We start from the raw sequence: 9676 nt of genomic DNA, 5'->3' as shown, positions 1-9676 counted from the left end.
ACGCTTACACTTTCATGAACAAAAATTCGGAAATTTTTCTAAATCTGCTAACTTAACGGCAAAAATAGGGGGTGAGTTTTTGCAATCAAGACATTAATATAGTTCCCGACAAATTAAAAAACTGATAAATCGAAACTTTTACGACAAAAGCTCTTAACGAAATTAACCTGAATAAAAAAACTCCAAAACTGGTACGTTTTTTCATCATTTATCATCGCTATGAATCTGAGACTCTTTTCTTCAAGGCTTTTGAGAATGTTTTCCCTTCGCGCCATCGTTGATATATCATGTTGGAGTAATAGAAAATAAGGGTAATAATAAGCCTATGTTTAATCATTTTCCGAGTTTCCTCGGAACAACCCAAATAGCTTTCGCAAATGTTTCACCGAGGAAACATTTGAGAAAAGATGCCAATCTTTCAATTTTTCAAAATTTTACATACGTTTGGCATGCCCTTAAAATTACTGCACATTGACACCTCAACATAACTTTACGTTTTTTATGTATTTCACCATAAACATGCTCGTTAAAGGTCCCAAAATCAACTTAAACAATTTTTGTTATTCAAATTTATGTTTTAAATTGAAGATACATCCTAGAGAGCGTTCGAAAGAGTATTCAAAGAATTATTGAAGCATTTGCGCCATTTTAGAGCAAAACTGAGTTGTATTGAAACTGTAGAACCAATAGATTTTTTGCTATTTTCCAATAGATTGCTGTGTCGTGGCAATTCGGGGGTTATAAATTCCTCGTAAAAGTCGAGAGACCGGAGTCTCATCAATATGCGTGTACTGTTTCGAGGTTTTTTAGACATTTATCTGCCAATCCTAGGGCAAGTGCTTTGTCTTCTTGTCTTTCCCTAGGCGTCTCTCTCTTCACTTTTTTACAAAAGATTTGACTGCAAAAATTAAACTCAGAATTATTTTAAATGCTACTGATTAGCTCAAACATCCCACCGTTCATACAAAAAGTGAAGTTTTCAAGTTTTTGTGATGTATAATTGGTGCTGTTTTCAGCAAGCACAACTCCGCATAATTTGAAATCCAAATGATCATCATGTGTTTGCAATTCATCCTTTTCCGCGGAAGAAAACTGGATTCCATATGACAATAACAGTATAGGCGACAAACCATCTTCATATTTTACGTTTTTTGCTTTGTATTTCAAGGTCAAATCATCAAAACTGTTCAAATAACTCAAATCAAAAGACTCCGCTTTTTCAAAGGCTGCAGAAATATATTTGTGGCTAACAAATTGCAAATCTATATTTTGAAACAAAGATTTTCTGAACATTTCAAGATATGGTTTCATTTGAACTCCGCAAACATGCAAATCTTTTAATAATTCATTGTTACCGAGTAGTTCTTCAGATTCAATAACTCGGCAGTAAACATTCAACTTTCGGGGAATAAAATCTGAACTTTTCAAAATGGTTTTCAGGTCAACATAAGTTTGCAGAACATCTTGATTTAATTTCCCACTTCTTGAAACTAAGTCAAAATAAGCCAACCGATAACTCAGAGACTCAACTCCGTTAAATGATTCTACAACTTTAAGACAATCGTTAGATACATTTTTCTTTTCTCGAACGAAGCTCACAAACTTTGAGAAATCTTTCAAAGTAGACTGATGAAATCCCTTCAAATAAATAATGACTTTGGAGACGCTGGAAGAAAGAATCAAATAAACCGGTACCAAACTCGGTTCTGAGAGAACTACTAAAACGGCGTTATCCTGGTTTTCGTTACATTGATCGAATTTGTTTTTCAAAATATGATCCAAATAATGGAAGTAACAAACAGAATTGTTCAGACACGAAATAAAAGACGAGTCTTCTGTCCAAATTATTTCGTTGTTAGTTGAAATAAAATTTCCAAATTCAATTGTTCGAATAGATAAATCGGTCAAATTATCTACTTCAACCACGAACTCCAAGGATTCGTTTGAACGTATGATTCTAGAATTAACACTCGCAGGAAAAATAGCTTGACCCCAACATTTGCAACATTGATCATCACTTGGGTTTGTCGTTATTTGGAAATCCTCGCTTAGAAGCAAGTCGAAATAAACCATAATTGCATCAAAATATCCATTATTTTCAATTTGAAAAGATAGCTTTTTGGGCTTTTCAAATTCTTCTAAATAATTAGAGTCTGCAAGTTTCTTAAAATCAATTTCGAATATTTCTACCGCTCTCGATAGCAACTTATAACTACTAGAATTGGAGCTTAACATAACATTCTCGTAAGTAGCTGAGTCCTTTCGTCCAAAACATACAAACGGCAGCTTCACTTCATCCAAAATATCGTTTCGGAAATAAAAGGATCGTCGCACGATATCACTTTCAATGGGTACCGCATAAACAACAGCTCTTCTTGGAACACAGTCAATTTCCTCTATTGTTTTCGACTGTTGGGATAGTAAACTATTCAAAGTTTTGTGCATGATTGGTAATACGTGTTCACCGAAAAAAGCACAATCGAATATTTCGGTGACAATCATGTCAATTTGAGAATGAGGGAGAGACTCGGAGTTCACACAAAGTTGTTCAGCCAGACCACACACGACTTGAAACAAAAAGACGAACTAATAAGTTAAGAAGTGACCTGTTTAAAATTTTGAAGACTTCAAAACATTTACAATTATCTTCTATAAATCAATTCACGGCTTTTTTTAGATAAGCTTGTCAGGCGAGATTATGATTAGCGAGTTATCAGATTAGCTTGAATCAAATTTTCGAAGAAAAAAGATTTCAGAATCTTTAAACAATATACCTGAAATATTTAATTCTCCTGACTGAAATTGGTTTAGAACTTCTCTTGACATAGCACCCATTAGCTGAAACAAAAAAGCACAACTGAAGGAAACCACAAAATCATACTTTTTAATCCAGAAAACACACGGAGGCTGGTCAATGAGCATAATGGTGTCTAAGAGCAGAAAGGGCCCAAGAGCAGAACGGCATAATTATACGGTCTTATCGATAAAAACAGCATAAGAATCGTTAATATTATAAAGAAAATAAACACAAGCGAAACTGAGCTTCGAACTACTTGCGATACGACAACTGTGGAACACTTTAAAAAAGTATTTTGTTTCATGTTTTAATAAATTAAAAGTTTTCAAAGAGGTCCTAGTGCGGTTGACTTTGGGCATTCAAATATTGGTGCTATGAGTGTTATCGATCTCAAAGGTACTACCAGACATTTTAAGGAAAAAAATCGGTAAATAGGCCGACAGAATTATAGCCGACAGCCAATAAGCTGAAACTCAACTGCAAGCTGATCATTTTGTACAAAACTGCATGTCTCGCCCACATAGGATCCACCATAGCTATATATGTATTTTATGCAAAGAGGACTACAGGATTTGGAAACTAAACCGACAGAGCTTACGTCGACAACCTTGAAGCCGAAAAATCATCAGCAGAAAATTATAATCGGAACTCTATAATTATACATAAAATGGTTTCCGTTCAATATATAGAATGTACCAATAGTAACTAGTATCCAGAAGTTAAATTTGTATTTTAAAGAAAATGAGAATGTCAGCATTGATTAGACCGTATAAATCAAAATTGTTCTTTTTCTGCCCTTAGACCCTTTTCTGATCTTAGACCATTCTGCTCAAGGAACCCCTTCCAAAACAAACCTGTGACTTTTCGCACGCAACGATGTTTTTGAACCCCGCAAGAACACAGTATGCAGCTAAAAGTCCTGTCCCGGATCCCAAGTCGAAAACTACTTTGTCAGACGCTCCATTAGATTTGTCAAACACCTAAACGTGTATATTGAATCAAGAATGTGAAAAGAATCAGCGTGTTCGTGTAAGGAATGATTTTATAAGTCAAGAAATATATAGCAAACTTTTCTCAAAAAAAGATCTTTATCACCAAGATATTTTATTATTAAAAAATCTTCGATTTTCTTTGATTCCTTACTAGATATAGCTATTACTTGAATGAAAGAAAAAATACATTAAAAAGAATATAGCTAACATCATAATTACTTGTTTGATGGCTAATTTGTAAGTCAAATTCCTTCGCTTGTCATTCAGCATTCGGAAGAACCACTGATCAATGAAATTATTTCTAATCAAGTCAACCGCTTCTCTTCTCAGTTCTGTTACTTCTTCTGGTTCTGAGGTTCCACTATCATTCAAAGTACAGCATTTCCAGATGAGTTTGAAGGCACCTTCTTTGTCATCGAAGTTTGAGAGAAGGAGCTTCCCACATTCTAGGTTGAGTCTCGTATTGTTGGGGAACAATGATAGTGCCTGAAAACTTTCACAGCTATGAGAACAGAAAATGTACGTAGCGTTTAAAAGCTTATTGTTTTTACTTCCACCTAATCATCTTGGGCCTTTCTTCAGTGGGGTGGATATATAACATCCACTTTTCCGTACCCGGTCGGTCCGGTCCCCCTTTGAGGTGACACTGGGACCCCTTCAACAGTGATCGAAGTGGTATTCGAGTCAAAGACTTTCGTATTAAAGGCCGCGCGAGTTAAGGGCATAAGATCTATGACGTTGCAGCATGAGTTCTCATACTTGTGTGAAGACACCTCTTGAAGTACCCGTATATGTAATGGCAGTCATACAGATTTGTCTGAATCTCTAGTTGTTATCTATTCTCATTCCAGACTATCAGAAACCGTTATTTCTAATAACAGCTGAGAATACATATCAAAGATTAAACACAGGAGCGAAGCCGAGCATCGCATCACTTACGGTACAACACGCACTTAAAAAACATAAAAAGTCGAACAAAAATGAAAAAGATTGAAAAAAACTAGGTCTACCAAATTTTCGTTTGCCTCGATAAAAATTCATTCAAGGAAAACATGCGAAACAAAACACTTGAATATTAAATTAGCAACGGAATAAAACTTACGAAGCGGAAACAAAGCCGGCAATGTTTGAGCAGACATCAGCTGAGCAAAATAAATGATGAGGCAAACTACGCCAAAAAAACTTGAGCAGACAAACAAAACTCGGACAATTCAATTTTTACCGGAAAAATTTTCAAATTCATTCATACTGGGAAATAGCCTAGAAGGAAAGATGTTTACAGGAAAAAAGTCTAGTTCTCGATTACAAGACACTTGCTCTCGCGAGGAATAAATAATCGCGAGGAAACTGACTATTTAAGTCTAAGCAAAACATAATTTTCGCCACTTGAACTCTAAGGCCAGTTTCCCCCCACCTTTCTGAGACATTGTAGAGCGTGGTCTGTTCGGTCATCGTGGCAGAGTAGTTTACCAAAACAACTGGTCACTGTTGAAAACTCATCCTCGACTTCATCATCTGCAGGAGCAACAGATGTTGATGACGAGGATGATGATGGTATTTGACAAGAGTCCAAGGCCACACAGTACCAAGAGAAACTCGCATCAAACTGGTTGCTAAACAGGTAACAGTGAAAGCCTCAAACATTAATTGCAGATAAAACAAATGAAAAAATTGAACAACGTCTGTATTTAACGCTCAGCAGAACTAGTTCTAAAACCACTAAATCACCGGATCATTCAATTGCACTCAAAAATCCAGTAAACTCAGGCCATCAACATTTTCTGATAAAATTGTTCAGCCTCCTTTTACCTGTTCAGTGCAGATCGAGCTCGACCAATCAACTCTTTGTAAACTGAGGTCGAATCACGTGTTTCCGCTTCTCTCATTAGCTCATCCGGGTTCTGCTCATCCTCTTCCGAACTCATCTCTGAATCTTCTTCCGACTCAGAAGGAGGCGTCTGTTCTTCGTTTTCTTCTTGCCCATTTGATCCTTCATCAACACTTTTTAAGCTCGTGAAGTTAGATGAACACATTCGAACAGAAAACAAAGGCAGGTATACTAGAAGAAAAGAGCTCAGCTAAATTTGAAGACCTTTTGAAACCAAGCGACCGAAATAAGTTAAACCAGTAGCGTTTTCAGGGGAGACGCCCCCTCATGAATTCGCGACTCCTCTGACTACTCAAACGGTCTCGCTTTGGTGATATTTCTAGCGTAAGATAAATACTCAGCGGACAAATGTTATGTAAACTCCAGTTGAGCTACAACACAAATTTAGGAAAACATGACACTTTGAAACTCAAACACGCCCCTCCTCCGGAAAAACATAAGAGGATAAAAATAATAATTTTCTTTATATGACGCAAAATTAGGTCACTGATTCGCTCCAACATTAGCCGAATCAATTGAGGTCAAATGAAAATTTTAACCTAAAAAAAGGAAATTACAAAAAATCAGACGAAGTCAACTCACAAATTACAATCAAAACTTTCGATTAAAAAGAAATTGTTTACAGCACAAGACACAGCCGTGATATGTCATCTAAGCTGACAAAACAAACAGACAAACAAAAGGACGACAATTTTTGAAACGTTATATTTGTTTTTTGAAAAAAAAATCCTGACCAATTTTGTTGTCCCAGGCGTAGTCGCTTCCTCTGGATCAGGTGTGGCACAGAAGCTAAGAAGTCTGAACTTATTATAAACCAAGCTATCAAATGATTCAACTGATTTTGTTAACCAAGCTGCTAGCCTAAAAAGTCTGTATCTCAATTTTTAACGCATAATTTAAGCTAGCACAAATTACAGCACCATGCAGAAACATTTATCTCTTGATTTAATTAGTCGCTATTGTAGAAATCATAAGTGCATATATCTCACATTTTCAAGAGCGTTTAAAAAAAAATTTAGAACAAGGCAAGAAAACTCATTTCAAAATAGAAAATATGAAACATGTTTTTTATTTTAAATTGCTTGCCGCAAAAACAAAATTTTTTTTTAAATTTGAACTACTTAAAAACTTCAATTTACTTAATTTCGAATTGCTTGAAAAATTAAATTAACAGCTTTAAATTTTATTTTACCGCTGAATCTCTACAATGATGCTGGGGTTCAAAATGGCGTTGATTAAAATTGCTATGGCTCTCGGTTCCTATGTTCTCAACTCAGCTAGAAAGATACTTCTCTATGACAAACGGACTCTGAAAAAGCGGAAAACTAGCATTTCTTTACCTCAAACTGTAAAAAAACAATAAGAGGTTTTTTTGAAAACCCTGTTCTGCGAGTTATTTTGTCAAGCAAGGCTCTTTTTTAAGATTCAAGGCCGTTTTTACGTCTAGAACTTTCCCGTGGTGCTACTATTGCAGCCGAAATCGATCAAGGCTTTGGTAGATATGAAGCTAGAGGCCAAGAGAGACCTCGCGCTCACATACTATCACTCCATTGGCAGGGTATCGTATACACGATCTGAGGATCCTAAATTGAAAACCTTACCACACCGCTCAGTGCCTATATATGGTCATGAAAACCTAAGCGAACGTAAGGCCTGGCACTGAAAGAAAAGAGCTTTAAATAGATGGTTTGTCGCTGAGAAAAATTAAAGGTTGTCACTATTACAGAAAAATCAGCACTAAGGTACTCAAATCCATGGACGACAGGATAAGATAATTAACGATAAACTAAAACAATGATAGCCGGGTGCTGGGCAATTAGTACAGAACGTTCGACCACATTCATTAACTATTACAAAAAAAAATTTCTTTTTCTTCAAATTAGCGTAGTTTCTTCTGCGTGGTTTGATTATAGAACGATACAAACGCGTTGAAAGATAGGTAATTAGGCATAATTTACCCTAATTGTCTTCAAAAAAAGATCTACGAAAAAGAAAAAAAAATTTTTTAGAAATTCTGAAAATTTTTCTAAATTTTTTGCACTGAAAACTTTTAATTTGTATGAAAATTTTTATGGCAAGAGACCGCTTAGTGAAGCTTCCAAAACTGTTTGTTTTTTAAAAAAGAAATCGAGTTTTTTTTGGCCTAAATTGGCAATATTTATATGTAACGAATGTTAATCGATCGCTTTCCAGTCTCGAAATGGGACTAAAACTCAAAAATTTCAGATCGATTTTTTTTTGACACCCAGAAAAAATTTTGAAATTTTTAAGATCGTTCGAATCATGACTAAATGGGCTTCAACATGATGTATCACTCGACTCATTCCGATGATTATTTGTGGTACTTGATTTTGCCTGGAAAAAAAAAGAACTAAAACTTATCCGAATTCATAGTTCCTCCACATTTTTCAAATGGTCGAAACAATGACCGTTATTCGGAGTTCAAAATTCACAGTTATTCCAACGAAGACGGCAAAAATGTTGCTTAGTTTCGGGGATTTAATTTTCAAAAATGCTTGAATATAGCCGAACTTATAGTTAATTTCGCCACAGTAAAAAAATTTAATCTGACAACTGAAATAAATTACTTTCCAAAAATTCAAAAACCAAAACTGGCAAAAGAAAAATAAAAACTATTCAATTTTATTGGTCAAATGATTTCCGTTTTGAATAATTTTCTGTTTTTAATTTCCTGCGCAAGCTTTAAAACCGATAAAAGTAAAAAAATTAATGGTATTATACTGTTAATTATTAAAATGCAGAGTGCTAAATACAATGAAATTTTTTTTTCAAAATTCTTAAAATTTTTCTCAATTTTTTGCACTGAAAAACTTTTTAGTTGTATGAAAATTTTTATGACAAGGGAACGCTTAATGAAGCTTCCAAAACTGTTTGTATTTAAAACGAAAACGAGTTTTTTTTCGGCCAAAACTGGCAACATTTCTATAAAACGGATGTTAATCGATCGCTTTACAGTCTCGAAATGGGAATAAAATTTGAAATCGATTTTGTTTCGACACCCAGAGAAAATTTTGAAATTTTTAAGATCGTTCGAATCATGACTAATTGGGCTTCAACATGATGTATCACTCGACTCAGTCCGATGATTATTTGTGGTACTTGATTTTGCCTGGAAAACAAAAGAACTAAAACTTATCCGAATTCACAGTTCCTCCACATTTTTCAAATGGTCGAAACAATGACCGTTATTCGGAGTTCAAAATTCACAGTTATTCCAATGAAGACGGCAAAAATGTTGCTTAGTTTCGCGGATTTAGTTTTCAAAAATGCTTGAATAAAGCCGAACTTCAAGTTAATTTCGCCACAGTAAAATATTTTATCTGACAGCTGAAATAAATTACTTTCCGAAAATGCAAAAACCAAAACTGGCAAAAGAAAAATAAAAACTATTCAATTTTATTGGTCAAATGATTTCCGTTTTGAATAATTTTCTGTTTTTAATTTCCTGCGCAAGCTTTAAAACCGATAAAAGTAAAAAAATTAATGGTATTATACTGTTAATTATTAAAATGCAGAGTGCTAAATAAAATGAAATTTTTTTTTCAAAATTCTTAAAATTTTTCTCAATTTTTTGCACTGAAAAACTTTTTAGTTGTATGAAAATTTTTATGACAAGGGAACGCTTAATGAAGCTTCCAAAACTGTTTGTATTTAAAACGAAAACGAGTTTTTTTTCGGCCAAAACTGGCAACATTTCTATAAAACGGATGTTAATCGATCGCTTTACAGTCTCGAAATGGGAATAAAATTTGAAATCGATTTTGTTTCGACACCCAGAGAAAATTTTGAAATTTTTAAGATCGTTCGAATCATGACTAATTGGGCTTCAACATGATGTATCACTCGACTCAGTCCGATGATTATTTGTGGTACTTGATTTTGCCTGGAAAACAAAAGAACTAAAACTTATCCGAATTCACAGTTCCTCCACATTTTTCAAATGGTCGAAACAATGACCGTTATTCGGAGTTCAAAATT

At 34.6% G+C, this 9676-nt stretch overlaps 1 protein-coding gene across 1 annotated transcript; it reads right to left on the bottom strand.

The window, feature by feature from the left end:
* Positions 1-924: 924 nt before the first annotated feature.
* LOC134844805 (protein arginine N-methyltransferase 9-like) lies at positions 925-6577 on the bottom strand. The gene is made up of 6 exons (XM_063861620.1): positions 5599-6577; positions 5204-5402; positions 4009-4275; positions 3652-3777; positions 2775-2838; positions 925-2567 (listed from the first exon to the last, which is right to left on the bottom strand). Exons 1-6 carry the CDS (start codon positions 5820-5822, stop codon positions 925-927), a joined length of 2523 nt encoding a protein of 840 aa, XP_063717690.1. The 5' UTR covers positions 5823-6577.
* Positions 6578-9676: the final 3099 nt, after the last annotated feature.

This window comes from Symsagittifera roscoffensis, chromosome 4, assembly GCF_963678635.1.
Source record: "Symsagittifera roscoffensis chromosome 4, txSymRosc1.1, whole genome shotgun sequence".
Taxonomy (NCBI): domain Eukaryota; kingdom Metazoa; phylum Xenacoelomorpha; order Acoela; family Convolutidae; genus Symsagittifera; species Symsagittifera roscoffensis.
Note: the sequence above shows the minus strand (reverse complement) of the source record. Positions and strands in the feature narration are given on the sequence as shown.

Coding starts and splice junctions, on each gene's coding strand:
- LOC134844805 (XM_063861620.1), bottom strand. CDS start 5,822: ATGTGTTCATCTAACTTCACGAGCTTAAAAAGTGTTGATGAAGGATCA. Junction 5,403..5,598: donor GCTCGATCTGCACTGAACAG/GTAAAAGGAGGC, acceptor TTACCTGTTTAG/CAACCAGTTTGATGCGAGTT. Junction 2,568..2,774: donor AGGAGAATTAAATATTTCAG/GTATATTGTTTA, acceptor TTTTGTTTCAAG/TCGTGTGTGGTCTGGCTGAA.